This window comes from Dermochelys coriacea, chromosome 10, assembly GCF_009764565.3.
Source record: "Dermochelys coriacea isolate rDerCor1 chromosome 10, rDerCor1.pri.v4, whole genome shotgun sequence".
NCBI lineage: Eukaryota > Metazoa > Chordata > Testudines > Dermochelyidae > Dermochelys > Dermochelys coriacea.
Genome location: NC_050077.1, coordinates 18,854,940 through 18,876,833, shown reverse-complemented (window position 1 = coordinate 18,876,833; position 21,894 = coordinate 18,854,940). Strand labels below are relative to the sequence as shown.

At 41.6% G+C, this 21,894-nt stretch overlaps 1 protein-coding gene across 1 annotated transcript in view; it reads left to right on the top strand.

Moving 5' to 3' along the window:
- Positions 1 to 21,894, top strand: part of XYLT1 (xylosyltransferase 1) — a 329,653-nt gene that overhangs the window by 211,904 nt on the left and 95,855 nt on the right. Inside the window, exons 4-5 of the mRNA XM_038419801.2 lie at positions 12,457 to 12,629; positions 13,293 to 13,495. Coding sequence (XP_038275729.1) covers positions 12,457 to 12,629; positions 13,293 to 13,495 — 376 coding nt within the window. The remainder of the gene's footprint in view (positions 1 to 12,456; positions 12,630 to 13,292; positions 13,496 to 21,894) is intronic.

Here is a 21,894-nt window from a genome sequence, read left to right as displayed (position 1 = left end):
TCTCCCCTCCCTGGGACATGGACTCAGCAGTGAGACTGCACCCAACCCTGACAGGACCTGTCCCAGAAACACCCCAGGGCCCTGTCCCTCGATGCCAGGTGCACCAAGTGTGGCAGACAGGTTCAGCAAGGCAGGATCCAAATATGGAGGGGCTTATGGGGGGGGAAGGATCCAGGTGTGATGTGAGAGGGTTCTGTGGAGGCCAATCTGGGTGTGGGCAGCTCAGTGGGGGGATCTGGATGCACAGGGGCTGGTTTGGAGGTTCAGGGTGCAATGGTAATGGGACTCTGCAAAGGGGTCCAGGTGAAGGTGGTTGGGGGTCTTGATGTGGAGCATTCGGGGGGGCAGATGCTGGAGAACTGGGGCTCAGTGAGGTAGGCATCCACGTGCAGCTGGTTGGCAGAGATCTGGGTGCGGGTGGCTCGTTGGCATGGTCCAGGTGCAGGGGGAGAGGGGCTTATCGGGGGGGTTCTCAGTCCAGGGGGGTAAGGCTCAGCGGGAGGGTCTGGGTATGAGGGGGTCTGGATGCCTGGGGGTTGGGCGGATGGAGAAGCAGCTCCCTGTAAAGGGATCCCTCCCTCTGCAGCTGAGGAGCAATGGGTGCAGGAAACCAGGGGAACTGGGGAGTTTGCAGAGCTTCCTGCAGCCGGGGGAGAAGTCTGGAGGTGGGTCTGATCCGGCCCTGGATACTGTGCAGGGGAAGAAGAAGTCCCGACTTCCCCAGCCTAGTCTAGTCTAACCGCTGAGCTCAGCGCAAGGTAAGAACCACCATCCGGGTTTTTCCCAGTGTCACATCCTGTCCCACAGTGATTTACCTCTCTGCCAGCTGCTCTGGGCACACAAAACATACTGCTGTGGAGGGTCGCATGACCGCTCTTGTGACTTCCCTTTGCTTCCCTGTCAGAAAATAATTTTTCTGTGCGGAAGCAAAGAAATCTGGTGGGAACATAAATTCTGTGCATGCGCTGTGACGCAGAATTCCCCCAGGAGTATGGGTCAGACCAAAGGTCCATCTAGCCCAGTATCTTGTCTTCCAACAGTGGCCAATGCCAGGTACCCCAGAGGGAATGAACAGAACAGGTAATCATCAAGTGATTCCTTTCCTGTCGCCCATTCCCAGCTTCTGGCAAGCAGAGGCTAGGGACACCATCCCTGCTGATCCTGGCTAATAGCAACTGCTGGACCTATCCTCCATGAACATATCTAGTTCTTTTTTTTTTAACCCTGTTGTAGTCGCATATTGCCTTTCCTGCTTCTCCCCTGGAATGAGAGTTTCTTCATCAGGGCTGTATTTAGCAGTTCAGGTAACTGGTTTGACTTCATTGGGTGAACAGAAGGGTGACCATATGTCGCATTTTGGCTGGGACAGTCCCTTTTTGTTAAGCCCTGATCATCAGTTGGCAAGAGAAAACTGGACCAATGCAGGTTTTCAAAAAAAGTAGGGTGTGACCCCTAGCAGGTTGTGGAGGAACATGAGGGAGAGTGGCTCGGGCCAGGCCAGCCCTGTGTGGGCAGGTGGCAGAGGGTTTTGGTCCGGCTCTGCATGCAGCAGATGGAAGCGGGGCCTTGGGCCGGCCCTGCATGGGCGGGCATCAGGGTGGGTCTCGTGGTGATTACACATGTGAGGGAGATGGGGGGATCTCAGGCTGGCCCTGCGTGGGAAGGAGGCCAGGAGACCTCCTGCCAGCCCCGTGCAGTGTGCCATTTTCCCTTTGGGAAAATATGGTCACTCTAGTGAACAGTGTTCTGCCATTCTTTACCTGCCTTGACACAATTGTCAGAACTGAAAATCTTCACTTAGAACAAGTGTAGTCAGGACCAGAAGGCCAAGGATACAAAATGTAGTATGACGGGATAAGAGGTGAACAGAAAGGGTGCTATATCCCAAATATTTTTAATGTTGGCACAGAGAAATAAGATACTGCAAGGAATGTCCCCAGCATTTTGCATCCATTGTTAGACCTGCTTTATATAATCTCTCTGGAGTCTGGTAATGTCACTGGGTATTGCTTTAAATGAACAGATGATCATTTTAAAGTAATTTGGTATTCACTGTAATAATGTTCATGATGAACTAATTGGTTGTTAATTGGTATGGTCGGTATTAATAGGAAATTCATTCTAATTCAGTGTTAATTAATGTATTGTTACTTTAAACTGTTTCTCATTTATTTATGAGTCACCGAGACAGCGGGGAAGAATGCTTCACTAAACACACTCCACCAAAACAAGTAAATAATTGAGATCCGTTTCCCAGGAATGATACTATTTTCATAATTAGAATTGTCAGAAATGCAAGTTTGTTTTTAAGATTATTGGCCTGGCTAGACATTTGTCATAGTAAATTAGATTCAGTATCTGTGTCTATCTCTATGTTCACCAGTGTCCTGATAATTAGGCAGTGATTTGTAAAACATGCAAATGGTTTCAATAATTGCTTGAGACTGACTTTAAGACTCCAAAATAATAAGGTTGTTTTTTTTAAATATTACTCAGACCACTCCCCCACCAAATGCTACACAATCCCATGCACATTGTGAGTAAACTAGAAACAAAACTATGTCATAATCAATATGTACAGAGTCATATTACAGTATATCCATTTTTCTTTCTTTTTTTAGTTTTCTGTCAAGGAAAATGGATTTGTTTCTGCAGAATGAGAGAGAGAAGAGAGAAATAAATCCTGATTTTCTTTTCAAACCTCATGTGCCAGCTTCAAACCTGGAAAAAAAATTTCCCTTTTTCTCTTTTATATGTAGGATAGAAATCCCTGGAAATCTGAGGTTATAATGGAACTGCAGTCAGAGCCAGACCCATAACTGTGGTGGCTTTCTCTGGTGGTATTGTAAACCTGAAGGAATAATAGGAACTTACCAGTAATGTCAGGAAATGAATTGTCCTGCTGGAAGGCAGTAACACAGGCTCCCATGCTGCCATAAGTTTTTTCCATCACCCTCTTAAGTGATTAAAGCAGACTTAAAATGTTAGCATCAGCAGCACCTTTACCACAAGTAAAGGCTTCCACTCAGGAAGGAGGAATTTGACTGAGATCTTTCTCCTTAAGGTTAAATTGACTAGTCACAGAAGTTTTGTAAATTATACCCTGCTGCTTCCCACCCACAGGGCATTAATTTTTGCTTATAGGTTACTTAATTATATGAAGTTGCAGAAAATTGTTTATGGAAGAGTCTGAGAGTAAAGTATATTGAAGCAGTGTTACTGAGATACTTTATAAGACTTGAACATCCTATTTGTCAATAGCAGTATACTCTCAAACTTTATCCTCACTCAGCACCAGTGCAGAGAAGAAAAGCATAGGAGGCATCAACTTTAAAGTAAAATCTGAGGAGGTTGGGGTGCAGGAGGGGGCTCTGGGCTGGGGCTGAGGGGTTCGGAGTACGGGAGGGGATGCAGGTTCCGGCTGGGGGTGTGGACTCTGGGGTGGATCCAGGGATGAGGGATTTGGGGCAAAAGAGGGGGCTCCAGGCTGGGGCAGGAGGTTGGGTGCGGGGCGGGAGGGTGAGGGGTGCAGGTTCTAGGAGGTAATTTGGGTGCGGGAGGGGACTCCAGGCTGGACCAGGGTGTAGGGGTGTGGGAGGAGGTTTGGGGTGCAGCATCCTGGCGGCACATACCAAGGCTCCCAGGAAGCAGCCACTAGGTCCCTGCAGCCCCAGACGCATGGGTGGGCAGGGAAGCGCCACACGTTGCCATCCCGCTGGCAGGCACTGCCCCCGCAGCTCCCATTGGTCATGGTTCCCGGCCAATGGGAGCTGCGGAACCAGCCCTCAGGGCAGGGGCTGCACATGAAGCCTCCCTGGCTGTCCATGCATCTAGGGCAGGGGTTCTCAAACTTTTGTACTGGTGACCCCTTTCACATAGCAAGCCTCTGAGTGTGACCCCCCCCTTATAAATTAAGAACACTTTAAAATACGTATAACACCATTATAAAAGCAGGGTTTGGGGTGGAGGCTGACAACGCGTGACCCCCCGCCCCATGTAATAACCTCACGACCCCTTGCGGGTCCCGACCCCCAGTTTGAGAACCCCTGGTCTAGGGGCTGTAGGGACCTGGTGGCCACTTCTGGCGGCCGCTTCCGGGAGCCACGCGGAGCTAGGGCAGGCAGGGAGCCTTCCTTAGCCCCGGGCCACCACTGCGCTGCCGACTGGACTTCTAACAGCTTGGTTGGTAGTGCCTACCAGAGCTGCCAGGGTCCCTTTTTGACCAGGCGTTTCAGTCAATAACCGGATGCCTGGCAACCCTATCTTCCAAGAGGTGCTCCACAGGGTTAGGATCAGCACCAGTATGAGCAGAACTCTGTACAGAGTCACAGGCAGAGAAAAGTCCATGTATTCGTGCTATTAGTTGTGAATGTTAAGAGCTGCTAGTAGGGACCATAGAGCAAGGAGTCGAGAATCTGTATAATCAGGAAGTAAAGTCAGTCTTGCATTCACTGCAGCTGTGTTTTTGTCATCTGTATAGAATGGATGGTTACACCAGTTCAAGGTGCTCTCCGTTCCCTGGGAGCCGTGCATGGGCCTAGCTCTGCTCCAAAATGAGTAGTAGCGGGTGGGATAGGAGGCAGGGCCGCGGATATACAGATTTTGTAGATGCCCACTTGAGGAGGCTCTGTGCCAGTTTTGCTGTGTGTTTCTATAGTTTTCCTTCACTTAGGACGTTGGTGAAAACAGCTAAAAGTATTGTAGCCAAAGAAGTGTACAGAGTGTTCAGAGATGTGATTACACTGTGTACTTCAGACTGCTTGCAGCTTGGGGCAGGAAAAGACTTGTCAGTCACTGGCAGCAGGGCAGTCCCTGGCTCCCTGAAGTTCTCTTGTTTTTTCTGCTTCCATGCCAGGAAGCAGGCGGTTTGGCCAGTCCTCCCGGTTTCAGAGCTTTTCTGAAGAAAAGTCCAAACTTTATTTCATATTTATGAGTGACTAACCATCTGGTTCAAGAAAGTGTCCATCCAATTCCCAGCTGTGTCCTAGGGCTGCATTGGCCTTTTGTGGAGATTGACCTGCTCGGCTTCTTTTCCCCTTTCTGAGGCATATGCAGTACCTCTGCGGTCTTTGCAGGGAGAGCTAGGCCAAGAAAACTGGGGCAAAAGGGAGGGGCTGTCTCCTGCTTCACCCCCTTTTTGAATGTCTCACTGGGGAGCCTGGTTGGCTCTGTGAGGACAATGCAGCTTCCCTTCTCACAGCCCAGTGTGGATGGGGTTGATCAGCTCCCTTTCCCCAGGCAGGAAGGGAACCAGGCGGGACTGGAAAAGTTGGCTCCCCAGGACTGCACAAAAGATAGCAAGGAGAGAGCTGCAGTGACACTGCTTTTTTCTTTCTGTTTGATGAAACTATGGCTCTTGGGCAGTAGCAGTGCCAATCTCAGGACAGAGAACTCTTGTCTCCTGCATTCAGATCTACTAGGCAGCCGTGTGGCCATCAATACATACATTTTGCATACTGACCATCCAGTCTTTAGCTAGTGACATTTTTTGGCAGAATTCTTCTCCACTATTTAGTGCCCAAGGGAAGATGGAGGCTACATGGTATCCTTCTTTTTTTAATTCTTTGGATGATACTGCTTCCCAGTCTGGAGAAACTGCTATGAAAATGCCATTGTAACATATCTGTGGACCTTAGCACAAAGAAGAATATGCAAATGTGCTCACATGAAGGTGGGGTTTTTTTTGTTTTGTTTCGTTTTTTGGAGAAATAAAGTCCACGCATCCTACCCGCCCTGGAGACTAACGAATCATCCAAAATAGAGATGGCATTCAAAGATTTGGATGTGTCAACCTGTGGAACTCCTTGCTTGAAGAGGTTGTGAAGGCTAGGACTATCACAGGGTGTAAAAGAGAACTGGATAAATTAATGGAGGTTAAGTTCATTAATGGCTATTAGCCAGGATGGGTAAGGAATGGTGTCCCTAGCCTCTGTTTGTCAGAGGGTGGAGATGGATGGCAGGAGAGAGATCACTTGATCATTACCTGTTAGGTGCCCCAGGGGGAGTGAACCTGGCATTGGCCACTGTTGGTAGACAGGATCCTGGGCTGGATGGACCTTTGGTCTGACCCAGTATGGCCATTCTTATGTTCTTATGTTTCAGTAGGAAGAATTTTCTATTCTCTGTAGTAGGAGAAATTGTGCTTTTTTCCTAAAAGTATGGTTAACACCTCTGTACTTAGGAAAATAGGTTTGATTTAACTTGGCTGTGGAAGTCTTCTTAAAGAGGGGCACTTCAGAGAGCCGGACATTTCCCTGCTGTTAGTGACTGACAGGTCTGGTTTTGCCCCCACGCTGCAAGCAGGCTGATGTACCTGCTTAATGGATCTGTGGACCTTATCAATCAAAGAAAGGAAATTTTCATATAAGTACAGATACACTTTTGTATTATCAATCCTTCATAACTCAGTCACTTCTCATCAGAAAAACTTCTCACCAGAAAACTCTTAAGATACTTCTCCTGGAAGCCTATTTCTCTGCCAGCTTTTTTTTTTCTCTTCAAGCATTTGAATATTAGAGCTGTTTTTAAAGGCAATTTTGTTTTTAAACGAAGGAAGGTATATCTTTTTCACTCTCCTATCATTTGAAAAAGGGTAAATTGTTTTTGCTGTACTGCACCAAAAGTAGAAAATCATCTTTAGGCAAAGACCAGAGCTGGAAAATTTCAACCCACTAGATGAAAGATTGTGTAAATTATGAGAAACTGAAAATGGGGAGTTATAGTGGAAAGCCTAAGTAGGGTTTGCAGAATCTGTCCATTCAGCAGAGTTATAACTAGCATTCTAGCTCTAATAAGAAATCCAACTATTCATTTATTGGAGCAGTAACAGTAAATAGCCTGTAGATCTGCATAGCAATATCTCTTCTACAATCTATGGTAGCAATACACATGTGCAGCTGTGCACAGGAGAAGTAGGCAGCAGCAGATATATTTACACAGACATAATGTACTGTATAAATAGTAAAAGCTAAATATAAGTATAAATTGTTGGATTGATTTACAAAATCAGTTCCTTGAAATAGTCTGGATTGTAAAATCCTGTACCAACAGTTTGTGTTTCTAGCTCTTACAAAAGTCTGAAAACATCAGTAATTAGCAGCTGAAGTAAAAGATTAGAGGTAGAGGATGTGCGTTACATTGATGAGTTCTATATTGAGTTCTATTCACTCTACAAATGAGATGCTAAAATTATAGCTCTATATGAAGTATTGTGGCACTTGTTGATGCTGCTGTAAGTTAAGGGTCAGACTTTCCATTAGGAGAGCTGATTTTTCTGGGATTTATAAAGGCCATTTGACATTCCATGGGGGCTGACATTTTGTGTGTAACTTGCCAAGCCGGGTATGTATTTTCCTAAAAACAAATGTTGTAGATGGAGCCAAAACATGCAGGTAGGAAACTTCAAGGGCTGTTAACGGTTTCATTTTAAAAGGCCAGTTGTTGCCAGTCACTTGGTCTTCGTGCTAAATGTAGCTATCTGTTTTAAATTTAAAACGGTAAAATAAAATAATTTTGATTAGCAGCTAATACGCTGGTAAATATGGGTTTTATTAAGAATGTGAACACCACCACTTTAGGTGAAATCTTGGCCGCACTGAAGTCATGTGGAGGTGCTCCAGGAGGTAAACATTACAAGGAGCCTCTCCCCCAACCTCTGTGCACAGCACATAATGAAACTGTGAAATTATGAGATGTTTAAGAACTCTCCGCGGCAAGAGCCACTCCTTTCACTGTGTAGAGGGGTAGAACCATAACCTAGCTCTCGTTCCCCACTCACTAGCTGAACTGGCCTGGCATGGATGAGACAGTTGGCTGAATCTCTCCAAGAGTGCATGACTATGGCTTATAACCCAGTCCTGGTAACATTAACATTGTAGGGTGTATTATTACTGTTTATAGAGTGTTGATATACATGGCACATAGAGGAAATGGTTATAAATCCATGAGAGCATGAAGTCTACAGGTGGTAAGAGACTAAACCAGGATAATGCAATACTCAGAATTGTGTATGCTCATTGAAACCAAACTGCTTCATAAAGGTTTTTTGTAGGACAGGGGGATGGAGCTCGATACCCATTAATTGGGAGGCTACTATAAGCATCAAGGGGGTGGCACGAAAGAAGGTAGGAAATATCCAGTGTCAGCTTGGCCCATTGCACCCCAAGTATAGGTAGGTGGAAAATAACAAGCAGAGATGTGAAAAGTGCTGGGGGTTGGTAGGATAGAGGAAGACATCAGAGAAGTGATGTAGACAGTGTTGAGTTATTGCTTCACAGATAAGGAGGCCCATTGAACAGAATGGGCAAGAATGGGAAAGTGAGTGTAGAGATTTAAAAAATGAGATGACTTTGTCTGGACAGTGGAGAGGAAACTCATCTTGGCAGCTGCATGTTAGTTTGTCTCAAGGATGGCCAGGTGACAAAGGCAGGTTGCACCGGTTTACTCTGTGATCTTTAATCCATGTGGGCATGCAGAAGTATAATTCTAGTATTGAAGGAGCTATGAAATGCAAGTGCCACTTTAAAATCCTTTTAGATTTTTTTTATTGCCACCATATGGCATGTTGTTAATTGAAAAGCAGCTGATATCTCTCTTGCATTGTTGTTGGCATCCTAACACCCCAGAAGGGGACGCACTTCTGTGTGATAGGCAAAATGACTAATATAGAGACAGTAAAATGTGTAAATTAGTTTGGAATGCATTTGGATGAAGGGTTCTATAAAAATGCAAGAGTTTTTGAGATAGTGGAACCATCCTAATATTGATATGTTTTACAGAACACTGCCTATTAACGCTTGATTTTCAAGTCCGACTGCATCTTTAGAGTCTTATAATCAGAAGAAAATATTCAATTTTACCTGTCTTCCCAATTTTATCTTATTTGCAAACCAGACTGGGTCTGTGTCAGTGGGCAGACTGCTAAATAGAAGGTGCTAATCAACCACAAACTAAAAATAGGCATACGATAGACTACACCACAAGTAGCTGGTATTATGACATATGGAAAAATTTAACATACTTAGTTTTATGATACTCTAGGCAGCCAAGAAAAAGATAAGACTAAAGAAGCCATAATAGTATACAGGTGGAAAATGAGACTATAAAGAACTGAACCAAAATAAAAAAAACAAAATGTAAAAAGATAAAATAGGAAAATTGCGGGAGAGGAAAATAAGACATTGAAGGAATTCAGTAGGAGAAACCTGATGAAAAGGGGGCTAAATTCAGATTAATATTCTGGAGGATTTTGTTTTCAGTATCTGCCAAAAACACTATGATGTTTTCTCTGAAAACAAATTTATTAAAGAAGAAAACAACAACAACACAACACCATATTGTCAAAACATTTGAATCCACCACAGGAACATTTAAAGGAACACTATCAACTTGAAATTCAGTCATTTAAAAGAAAACCGAGTCAAATTGTTTCATCAATTGCCATTGTCCCTGATTCCCCAGGCAGTTTTTCTGGTTTTACAATCACATTTTCCTCTTCTAAAATCATTTTCTTTCCCCTCTTGTTTTACTAAAGACTGAAACAAACAAGAGGGGGAACTGATTAACTATGTGGGGGAAACAGTGAAACTGACTATGCACAAATATCCAAGGTAAACAAACTGAAAAAGAGAGAGGTTTTTTTTTCTGTTTTTGCTCTAGTCATGCAGTTATTGTTTTATTCAGTCTTTCTTGCTATTAGTGGTGGAAGTGCAATTTTAAGTTGATAGTGTCCCTTTTAAAATTAAGGGGTCAGAATTTTAGTGCTGGCTTTTTTTAAAGGGGTGCACTTTCAAGCCAGCATATAATTGCATCCACATTTTTGCAAATGCAGTGAATTGTGGGCACTGATATTACCAGTTAGACATCTTCTCAGGAGACCACGTTGAGGATGTGTCCATTTTCCCATTCTATTAAGCCTTTTGTGACTTTGCCTATTTAATATGTGTTGTATATGGTATTCATGTTTGAAAGCCCCAATTGAAGTCTTTGGGAATCTAGATACAGAGAATTACTAATTCTAATATGTATGACTTCCATGATCCCATCAGGATAGTGAAAGCAAATCCTTTGGTGATACTGGTCTGCTCCTGGTAGTGAGAGGGGGAAAAATATTCCCTCTGGAGGTTGTTTGTATAGGCACTTCCCTCAGGTGTGCTACTGTGCTCCATTTGGGATAGTTATTGGCATTCATTAGCTAAGAAGTGCTGCTACAAGATATTACAAAATTAACATTTCAACACAGCCGAGGGTACCAAATTGTTTAGAGAACCTGCAGTAACACCATATGTCCATGCAGTCAGTTTGTCATTTTAAGGGGGGAAAATTAAAAATAAATATCTAGCAAAGAAATGTAATTGTCTGCACATTTATTTAATTAATAAATTAACAAGCTTTTAAAAATCATCACAAGTCTGATGGCTCATATTGACCATTGTTTACTTCATTGTTAACTCTATTGTTTATCTTAAAACTTGAATATAAAGTGTCTTTTCCTGTCAGTTTTCTCTTTTTTTGATTTGACAATCATCAATTCCCCTGCTTCTTGCATTGAATCAAACTTAAATCAACATAATTGGACTTATTTTAATAATTACTTTGACAGATATTTTAAAAATGAAATGGACACTACAGTGTTTGCAAGCTTCTATACTGTAAATCTGTAAAATGGGTATAATTACCTGTCTCTAAAGGTGGAGGCGGTAGGCTTAGTTAACTAATCTTTGTGAAGTAGTAGCATGTTGATGTAGTTTTTATCGTGCTGCAACTACTTCTGTCTGAATTTTTATTGACCTTATACACATGCTCTGAGCATAAAGCACTTTAAATTACTTGGCTGAAAGGTTATGTATAAATATAAAGTAACAATAGAAGTATTATCACACTAGATTGCACCACAGTTTTTTGCTTCCAAAGGTTTAAAAGTTTTACTTTTAACAGGAAGTACCCATTTGAGCTTTGTGCATGTTGAAGTGCATTGCCCATAATTAAATGTGCATTTTCAATCAAAATCAAAACTTTTAGATCTTTAAAGACAGCTAAATGGATTCGCTTCTCAGAGGACACAATCCAAAATGGCAGTTACGATTTCATAGACCTGGAAAACCCTGATGTTTTTCTTTATCGGGCTGAGGCACTTTTAAGATACTGACACTGAATGTAGTGCTCTTTGATATTAAAGGCAACATAGATAGTGGGAAAAAATGGTGTGGTACTTTTTTTAGTTTATTTAAGGTGTATAAAGAAGGTCTGAAAGGTAGTGTGGGCTTTTTGTTGTTGTTTTTAACTTAGAAATATCAGGCTCTACCTGTCTTGTTTGCTGGAGGTTCCTTAAGGGAGCAGGGAAATGGAGAGAGAATTTTATTGAAGGCAGAGATGTTGACTGTTTAACAAAGATATTTTTCTTCCAAACTGTATATGAGGTTTTTGAGTGGAATAGAGGTTAACAAAAAAACCCGAACAAAGCATTTGAAAAGTTCTAAACAAGCAATTACTTTTGGCTCTTCAATTACTCAGTACTTCTTGTCATAATCGTACAAGTTTTTCAGTTCTCTATAGAATATTGTTGGAAAAAAAAACAGGCAAGGCAAAACCAGAAATTCTCATATAAAAACAAGCAGGAAAAAAAATTGTATTTAAAAAAAAAAGTACTGTCAGGCCCATTTCTACATCAGAAAGAAGCAAAGAGCAATTCAAACCCCAATTTTATTTTCTCATATTTTGTAGGTCACCCTTTAAACATTTTGATTTATGCCTGCTATTATAGATGACATTACAGAAGTGCACATGCTATAGTTGTTTGATATTTTGGTCATACCAGTGGAATACAAGAACATAATTAGGCCATTGCTTGGAGGAACCGTGCCAGTTTATACAACTTCAATGGAACTGCGCTGATTTACTCCAAGCAAAGGCATGACCCATTAGTTGGGGAGCTTATACCACATAAGTAGTAGCTGTGCTTTAATTTTGATTTCTAGCAACAAAGGCTAAATAATATTCCAAATATAATCAATTCCCTAGTACTTTTCTGTCTTTATCACTGTTGTGTTGCCCTGGATACAGATTAGCAAACTTTAAAAGATTTTGCAACAGATCCTCAGCTGATGCAAATCTGCATTGCTTCCCTGAAGTCAATGAAACTTGGTTTGATTCAGTTAGATTCAGTTAAGGGTCGAAAACATTTGAATATTTCCTCCTGGTCCTGGCTGAAGCACATAAGCTGGGCAGCATGAGGAAAGCTTGCATTGCTGCTGCTCATGCTTTCTGAAACCTGTTCTGTCACTGAAGAGAGGAGTTTGATCCCTAGGGCAATCAACCTGGCACCTCTTATGAGTTCTCAGTTCCCATTAAAATTGTTTAAAAGAAAAAAAGAGCCAAAATTTAATACAAACTGCTCTATGTGTCCCCACTCTGCAGATGCACTCAGAGATATCCTTACTATGTTTTGTTTTCAAACAGGAAAAGCCAGCAACAATGTACAATGGGATGAGGACTCCGTAGAATACATGCCTTCCAACCCAGTCAGGATCGCATTTGTCTTGGTTGTTCATGGCAGAGCTTCTCGGCAGCTCCAACGCATGTTTAAGGCTATTTACCATAAAGACCATTTCTATTACATTCATGTTGACAAGGTAATATATCACTGGTTATAAATTGCCTGTCTAATCATTTGTCAATCTGTCCATCTTTGTCACCTTCTCCAGCATTCTTTTTATCTCTGCTGCATACGGTATGTATCACTTTTTGTTTTTCCATCTGTTCTATGTTTTATGCCTGACTGTATTTTTTGTTTTTTAAATCTTTCAGTTTGTGACTGCTTTCATTTCTCCTTGTGTCTATGGTATCTGTTCATTTCTGACTGTCTTGTGTTTTGTAGCGATAACTGATAAATCATTGTAGGCCCTGATGCACATTTAAAGTGGAATCAGTGCTGCCTGGGGGAGATCAAAGAGAATAAAACAAAGGGGGCTCTTGACACTTTGAAATTAGCTTGCACTGAATGTAGGGATGTGTTCTTTAGTACATCTTAGTGGGGAAATGGCTAGCAATTGTTGAGTTTTGTTGGGAGTATATTTGCTAGATAAATTACCAAATCCCAGATACCATTCACAGTTCTTAATGTATTTAAAGCAGTTTTACTTAACATTAAACTGACTGCAGGCCAAAATCAACTGATCTGAAGAAGGTTGGGCGTTTAAGGCGTTCAGTTGGTTAGATAAGACAAGTGGAGAGGAGCCTTTCATTTTATTTTTTTTCCTAGTCTGCTGAACATTTTACTTTCTTTCCCTGTAAAGCGATCCAATTACCTACATCGGAAAGTGCTCCAGTTTGCTAGCCAGTATCCGAATGTGAGAGTCACCCCTTGGCGAATGGCAACTATCTGGGGAGGAGCAAGTCTTCTGTCCACCTATCTACAGAGTATGAGGGATTTAATTGAGATGAATGACTGGCCCTGGGATTTCTTCATTAATCTTAGTGCCGCCGACTATCCTATCAGGTATGGTGACCCCTTTTTAAAATGTGTATTTTTCCTTCATTAATGAACAATGGACTTTTAATGAGACATAAGCCAAAATTTCTGTACTCTGATACAAGAAGCAGAGGAACATTCAATCGGGCAGTTTCATCAGTCCCTAGCAATAAGCTCAGTGTTGTAGCTTCTCCCTATCTCAAAAAGAAAAGCGTACTTCATTGTCACTGGGTCCAGCATCAGCACTTTTGCTACTGAGGCAATGGCATCACAAGCACAAAAACACTGTGTCCGCACATTGGTTTCATGCTTGGGACTGCCTGTAGCTAGGTGGCTCAGGAGTGTTGATTCTTCAGTTTGTGAACCTCAAACTTGAAGAAAATTATCCCACCCAGAACTCTGGTAAGCAGTTTGCTACAGCTGGACTTTGTTTCAAGAAATTTGGAAGATATGCATATAGATAGATTCCATCAGAGAAATGTTGTGGTATTTCTTTTTTGGTGCTCTTACTGCACAGGATAATGATAGTAGAAGTGACAAATAAGTTTTGGATCTCATATATATCTTCAGCACTAACTGTTGCTTGAATAACTTCATTCAGATGGGTTTTAGAGTAGTTACAGCCATGTTAATGTGTATCCGCAAAAAGAAAAGAAGGACTTGTGACACCTTAGAGACTAACAAATTTATTTGAGCATAAGCTTTCGTGAGCTACAGCTCACTTCATCTGATGCATTCAGTGGAAAATACAGCAGGGAGATTTATATACACAGAGAACATGAAACAATGGGTGTTACCATACACACTGTAACAAGAGTGATCACTTAAGGTGAGCTATTACCTGCAGAAGAGAAAAAAAAATTGGAATGATAATCAAGGTGGGCCATTTCCAGCAGTTGACAAGAACGTATGAGGAACAGCGGGGGGAAGGGGGAATGTTTCATGGAGAGATAGTTTTACTTTGTGTAATGACCCATCCACTCCCAGTCTTTATTCAAGCCTAAATTAATTGTATCCAGTTTGCAAATTAATTCCAATTCAGTTGTCTCTCGTTGGAATCTGTTTCTGAAGTTTTTTTGTTGAAGAATTGTCACTTTTAGGTCTGTAATCGAGTGACCAAAGAGACTGAAGTGTTCTCCAGCTGGTTTTTGAATGTTATAATTCTTGACGTCTGATTTGTGTCCATTTATTCTTTTATGTAGAGACTGTCCAGTTTGGCCAATGTACATGGCACAGAGGGGCATCGCTAGCACATGATGGCATATATCACATTAGTAGATGTGCAGGTGAACGAGCCTCTGATAGTGTGTCTGATGTGATTAGGCCCTATGATGATGTCTCCTGAATAGATATGTGGACACAGTTAGCAACAGGCTTTGTTGCAAGGATAGGTTCCTAGGTTAATGGTTCTGTTGCGTGGTGTGTGGTTGCTGGTGAGTATTTGCTTCAGGTTAGGGGGCTGTCTGTACATAGAAGTTCACGGATCACCACATGACCAGGCTTGTGATTCTAGGTGAAACTATAGTCTTTCTGGAGTTACGGAACTCATGCCCCAAAGCTGCATTCAATAAGGTTTGCTAAACTGTGCATATGTACATTCTCAGTTAAAAAAAAAAATCTAAATGTGCTTAAACAGTTACTTTTAGGCTGCCAAAATTATGAAGAGCAGAAAATTTTCCTTTTGGCTTTTACTCCCTATCATGTCGAAAAGAATTAAGAAAGGGGAAGTGGCTTTGTTGGGTCATTTTTCTAACATGTGATTATGCCGTAAAGTGTTCCTGATAATACTAGCATCTCATATTCCATTTGCTCTGTCATAGTCTTTCATCTCAAAAGCTTCCACAGCTCCTCACAAATTATGAGCCAAACCCTGAAGTCCTTACTCAAAAACTCTCCTTCAAGTTATGTTTGAAGTTGGTGGAAGTTTTTGCCTAAGTAAAGATATAGTGAAAACTGAATAAGGGCTTCAGGATTTGGGTACCATACATATCCATTACCAGTGAAATGCAACCAGCTCTGTGGACGTGTACAGCAGCCAGGAAAATAACTTGAAAGAGTAAGAACATTAGAGAGTGTGTCTGTGGTCTGAATGCAGGAATTTGAAATAGGAACTCCAGATTTTTAATATTGGATGATTGAGACCTTTTCTGTAGCCTAGGGAAAGTCTCTTAAGAAATATGACTCATCATTCCAGCTGTCAAGTGGAGACAATAATGATCACCTACCTGCATCCCTCACTTAGTTGTTTGGGAGGACTAAATTGTTTCTTTGTCTAGAGTACTTTCAAGACAAGGAGAGCTATACTGATCCCAAGCAGTAGTGTAATGAAATGCACAATACACCAATGGTGAGGGGAGATAAGGGAAATATGGTCCAAGGACACTCTTTACAGGATGGCAGATTGTAGGCACCAGGATAGGGATGGGTCTGATATTAGGTGCTAGAGCTCTGAAAGTACAGTGTAACTAGTTCAGAGTTATTCTAATAGCTGCATCTTGTTAGCTCTAAGCATGATATATGAAGGAATGGGCAGAGGAACTAGACTGGAATTTTACGGTGACTTCATGTCTCAAAAGTCTGCACTGGGCCATCTATTGTGAGATTGGGGCCATGATCATTAACATTCTGTACTATAATTAGTGCCCTCTGGGGTAAGTTAAAATAGAGAGCCAAACTTGGCTGGTAATTTATAAACATGGCCATAAATTGTCCCATAATGTATACCTGAGACTTTGGCCAGCCCTATCTTAATAGAGTCACAATTATAATACAGTGTTATTTAAAGTTTTTTTCAATAGTCCTAAACAAGTGCAGTTAGAGCGTAGACATTACAACACATTTTTCTTCCCAGCAATGGAAATGATCCTTAAGTTCCACTTCTCTGTTGTTTTGAAATCGCATCTGGGTTCTCAACTGTAGCTCATTGGTCGGAAGTGCACACTTCCCATTTCTGTCAAAATACTCTAATTTCAGAATTTATGCAATCATGTCAATCATCTAGAAGCTGCACTTCAAAGAACACTTTTTATTTTTAAATGCTGTTTCTTTAATAACTGAGATATACGTGCAGTTAAAAGAAATTCAAATACATACTTTTATCATTATAAACCCTGCAAAATGTTATTCCATCAAAAATGTATGCAAATATATGAATACGCAAGATTCATTTTCAAAGTGGAGATGAATTGGTGTTCTTCACAATCTTTAGGAAGACATTTCTTCCACGGTTGTGTACCATGTAGAAAGCTGCTTATTATTCCAAGCAATAACAAGGAAAGGATTCGTTTTTGGGTTTTTTTTCTTTCCTTCAGATGCCATACTATGATTTGCCAGCTAATAGACTAAAAGTGGTTTACACTTCTTACTCTGGTTAGTTATATTGAAATTGTTTTGTTAAGTTTCCCAGCATAAGAACATATGAATTTTGTGGATTAATATATTTTATCCAGGCAGCTCCACATTAAGCTTTCATTTCCCATCTGTCATCCCATCTGTTACACTGAAACCCTTACTCCTTCTCTTCTGATAGATGACACTAAGCCAACCTTGTGAGACAGCACAACACATGCTAGAGAACAGGGTCAGCACTAATCTATATTGTGAAGCCCAAATCTCTCTGACGAGTTGCCTGGTGTGTTCTTGGGTTACATTACAGTTGCAAACATCTCTGTCTCATTTATCCTCACAAGAATCATCCAGATGTGGGTATTGAAAATTATTAGAGGCCTGAAAAGATACCGCATGAGAGGTCAATGAGAAGACTGGGACTGTTCAATTTAGAGAAGTGACAAGTAATAAGGAACATAATATTTACATATAACAAATGGGCTAGAAAAGGTAAACCAGGTGTTCCTACTAACCCTTTTTCACGTGCTAATGCTTAGACCAGTGGTTCCCAAATTTGTTCCGCCGCTTGTGCAGGGAAAACCCCTGGTGGGTCGGGCCGGTTTGTTTACCTGCTGCGTCCGCAGGTTCAGCCGATCGTGGTTCCAGGCCAATGGGAACTGCTGGAAGTGTCGTGGGCCGAGGGACATACTGGCCGCCGCTTCCAGCAGCTCCCATTGGCTTGGAGCAGCAAACCACAGCCACTTGGAGCCATGATCAGCCGAACTTGCGGACATGGCAGGTAAACAAACCAACCTGGCCCACCAGGGGCTTTCCCTGCACAAGCGGTGGAACAAGTTTGGGAACCACTGGCTTAGACTATAAGCTCTTGGGGCAGGGACTGTCTTTTTGTTCTGTCTTTGTACAATACCCAGCACAACAGGATCCTGGACCATGACTGGGACTCCTGAATGCTATCGCATTGCAAGTCATAATAATGAATACAGTATAACAAAGAAACATTTAGCCAAATTCATAAGCAAAACACTTTCCTTTAATCACTAGGCAATTGACAATTTTAGGTCCTACACGAAATGATTGGTTAGTGTCTGATTCTCAGCAGCATGGACCAGCATTATAACTGGCTCCCTTGTTAACATCTTAAGTGCCAAACTCAGGGATTAATTGCCAGGAAACTGTACTGCACACTTACCCATATAAGTGGTCCTTTCAGGGAAGGGAGGGTCAGTGTGGGGAACCTGTAACTGTCTCTCCTTGCAATGTAGGTTTTGTATGAGTAGAGGACATCAGTCTTCAGAGAGATCCCTTTCAAAATGATTTCATTCACTCAGAAATAAAAGAAACCAACACACACACACACAATCAGGGGCAAGAAATGCCACCCTTTTATTTAAAAAAAAAAATTGTGTGTCTAATGCTTGTCACAATATGACCAAGGTCCCTGTTTGGGCCCCCTATCACCACTGTAATACAAAAAGTAAATAATACTATGTGAATATTTGTACTTAATGAAAGGACATTACCATATCTTGCATGAGGAGACCATATCTGCCTTTGGGAAAGCAATTAGGGTTATTGATTCTATTCAGGAGTTCAGCTCAGACTTCTGCCATGTGGAATAGTCTTCAGAGTGGAGTGATAGGATCATAGTGCATTTTAAAAGTTGCCTGGGAGAAAATATAGGGAGTGATCCTGATATAATAGATGCTGAAGTCAATGGAATTTATTAGATTACCAGAATCAGACTCATAAAGTAGGGACCAATCCTGCACTGGCTGGGGATGGTCTACTGTATGCCCTCTTTTATTCTCAATATCTTTAATTCTATGGTATATTGTCCTCATTCCTCTGAGCGCTATTCAAATTCATGTCAATGGGTAAGGCCCAATGTTATCAAGAAATGTAACCAAGCACTTAATAAAAAAATCTAAGAATGTTGCTTAAAATTATTTGGTATTTTGATATATTGTTCATAATTAACAAGTATTTGCAACTTTTATCCAAGGAAATAAAGCACTTTACAAACATTAACGAAGCTTCCACAAACCTGTATAGTACGAAAACCTACATCACGGATGGGTAAATATACACAGAAGTTAAATGGTTCTCCCAAGTGCAAACAACTACTTAGCATGAAATAAGAGTCCTGGCTCTCCTTCCTGGCTGTGTTCACTAGACTACACTTCCAGTTGTTTAAGAAATTTGTAGTATTTTTAACTGTCCCCACAACAAGCAGAGTCTTGTTTGAACAAGCACCATATCTTGCTCTAGTGGATCATCCTTCTAAGAACTGTAAGAAAGCTGTCTTCACTCACCTACCTCCAGCAAGTCTTTCATGTCTAATCATGTATATAACATTGTTTTATGTGTTTGGTATACCATGTGCCAGGAACTGCTCTCAAATACTCCCTTGGGACATGAGAAAACGAAACTTAAAGCAACATGGCTTTGAGAAAAGTCATTATTTAGAATTCTTCTCATTTCTGAGCAACCAGATGAAGTAACCTTTTGGGAACTATATGCAAAACACACTGGGTGACAAATAAGGTCCTTGAAAACTGAGCAGAAAAGTGTTTGCTGGGATGGAGACATCTGGGTGGTCTTTTGATTTTCAGGTCTGTTGGCAGTTGGAAATAATTTTAACCCAAGAGAAATTCAGCCTTTAGGGAAACATTGCATCGTTCTTTCCAGTTATCTTTCAGGTGAGAGAACAGTAAGAGTGAATAGTAGGATCCTTGTTTCGGCCATTCGGCCAGATTCATCCCACGTGGAAACACCAGTGACTTCAATTTTATTGAAATGACATCAGAGATTATTTTTGTTCATTCTGCCCAACTAGCCATCATGTGCTGAAATATCTGAAAGTTTCAGCCATTTGGGTTGTAAACAATTTCTCCTGGGCATTTGACCAAATGACAGAAACATTCAGGTATTTGACCAAATGACTAAAAATGACAACTAGGTTTTAAACAGGTTGATTAAATCACTAAAGGCACAAACCAGGCTCCAAGCTGCCAGAGTTTCTTCCAGGAAAGCTCTAAAATCTTCAGAGTGTTCAGGAAGCAGGACTTAAACTAACAGAAGATTGGTCCAAATCAGAAATAAAATAAAAAACAGAGAGGGCCCAATCATAGGATATGCTGGCTCTTTAAGAGAGGTTCCTAGTCCAGCCCTGCCCTGTTTGTGGTTCACCCCCAAAACAAGATACTCTATGTCTAGTAGTTCCTGGTGCTCATGGGAACTGTAGGTTTTGCAGCAAGGAATGCTGGGAAGGGAAGCTGTGTGTAAAAACTACCTTTTATGCATTGTGAAGAGAGACTTGAGGGGCATAGGCCCTGATGGTTTGGTTTCTCCAGTCAAAGGGCCCATTAGGAACTTTGGAAGAACCTGGGAAGAGGTCTAGAGGTATAGCCATAGAGCTGTGTAAAGTATCCCAAGGAACAGGAGGTGTGTGGCTAGAAATCCAGGATCCCAAGAGGGAAATTAAAGGTCTCTAATAGAACATAGGACATAGCCTTTTGGGGTAATAAAGTGGGAGTAGTTTTTTGGATGAAGCAGACAGTTGTTCTGTTATTTAGGGCTCCACAGCTATAGATCATGGAAGAGAATGTGAGACCCACAATGCCTCTGAAAGGGCATCAAAGACAGAGTTATACCCCAGTAGGGGAAGAGACTGACAGATCCTTGAGGGAGGGCTGTGACCATGGGAAGAGACTGAGTGAAGGGTTTTGCCTTTTGGTTTTGTTTTGCACTTTCATTTCACTGGAAGTGGGCAAGAGGGGCTGAACTTCCAGTGAGATTGTTCAACTACCTAGCCAAGGAGAGAAAATGAGGTATGGCTATATCTCCACCATGAGGTAAACCCATTGTTACTGGAGCAACTGTGGCACAAGTGCCATTAACTGTTGTATTTCAGCTTCTATCCGAAGCATTTACATCTTTTGGTTTTGCACTTCTTGGGCACTGTGCAGTTTGGAGATGGATGGCTGTCAAACAGAACTTTTCTCTAAGATTCAGCCCCTGCTGCTGGCACACTGGACCAAGTGCAGGCAGTGTTTTGGTATTCTCCAAACCCTCCTTTAGAACAATATCCTTAAATGAAACACTGATAGGTAATATCAATACATCTAGATGGAAGTATAGAACTGATAGCATTGCAATAGACCAATGGTTTTCAACCTGTGGTCCCCGGATCCCTGGGGATCTTCAGACTATTATCTAAGGGGTCCACGAAAGGTTGTCGTTACCATAGAACAGTGGTTTTCAACCAGGGTTTCGCAGACTATATCTAAGATTTAAAAAGGGGTCTACACCTCCATTCAACATTTTTTAGGGGTCTGCAGATGAAAAAAGGTTAAAAAACCGCTGCAATAGAACATCTGTTTAGATGCTAGTTCCTAAGGTTTTTTTTAATCTCTGCATAGCTGCTGACACTGTTTGCTCAGAATATCTTTATCAGACAAGCCAGACGTCAACCACTCTTAATTCTTTACAGGGAAGCTTTTATTTTATGTCCAAAAAGAACTTTTATCTGTATTTTTTTCTTAAATCTGCATTCTGTTAGAATTTCAAATGTGTGCTTCTTTCTTAAACCTCTGAAACAGCCTCCTCACCTCCCCCCAGTTCAACAGCTATGTACTTGTGTTTGTACATGTTTTTTGTTTTGTTTTTAAACTGTCTTCTGGGTCCACGTCCCCTAATCTGTCAGACCAAATGATGCATTTAACATTCTGAAATGCTTGTTTTTGCACATGCTGTTCATAAGGGTTTCGAAGATGCGTTGACATGAGATGGCTTTACCAGTTTTGTTTGTGTCTGGTGCTAAAGTAAACTTTCTTCAGCTTTGTATCTTTTCAAAGTTGAAAGGATACAGCAGCCATAGCCAGGGTTTTGTTTTCTCTCCCTTCACAATCTGTCCCCTTGGGCTGAAGGTTGTAAGGCCATTTCTGATTTCAGAGGAGTGCAGCAGCTGCAGCTCCTATCAGGACTTGGAGGGTGCTCAGCACCCCAAACCAAACCTCAGGAGCCTAAAGTTCATCACCAGAAAACTGATGCGCCCCAAATTAGAGGCCATTTTTGGA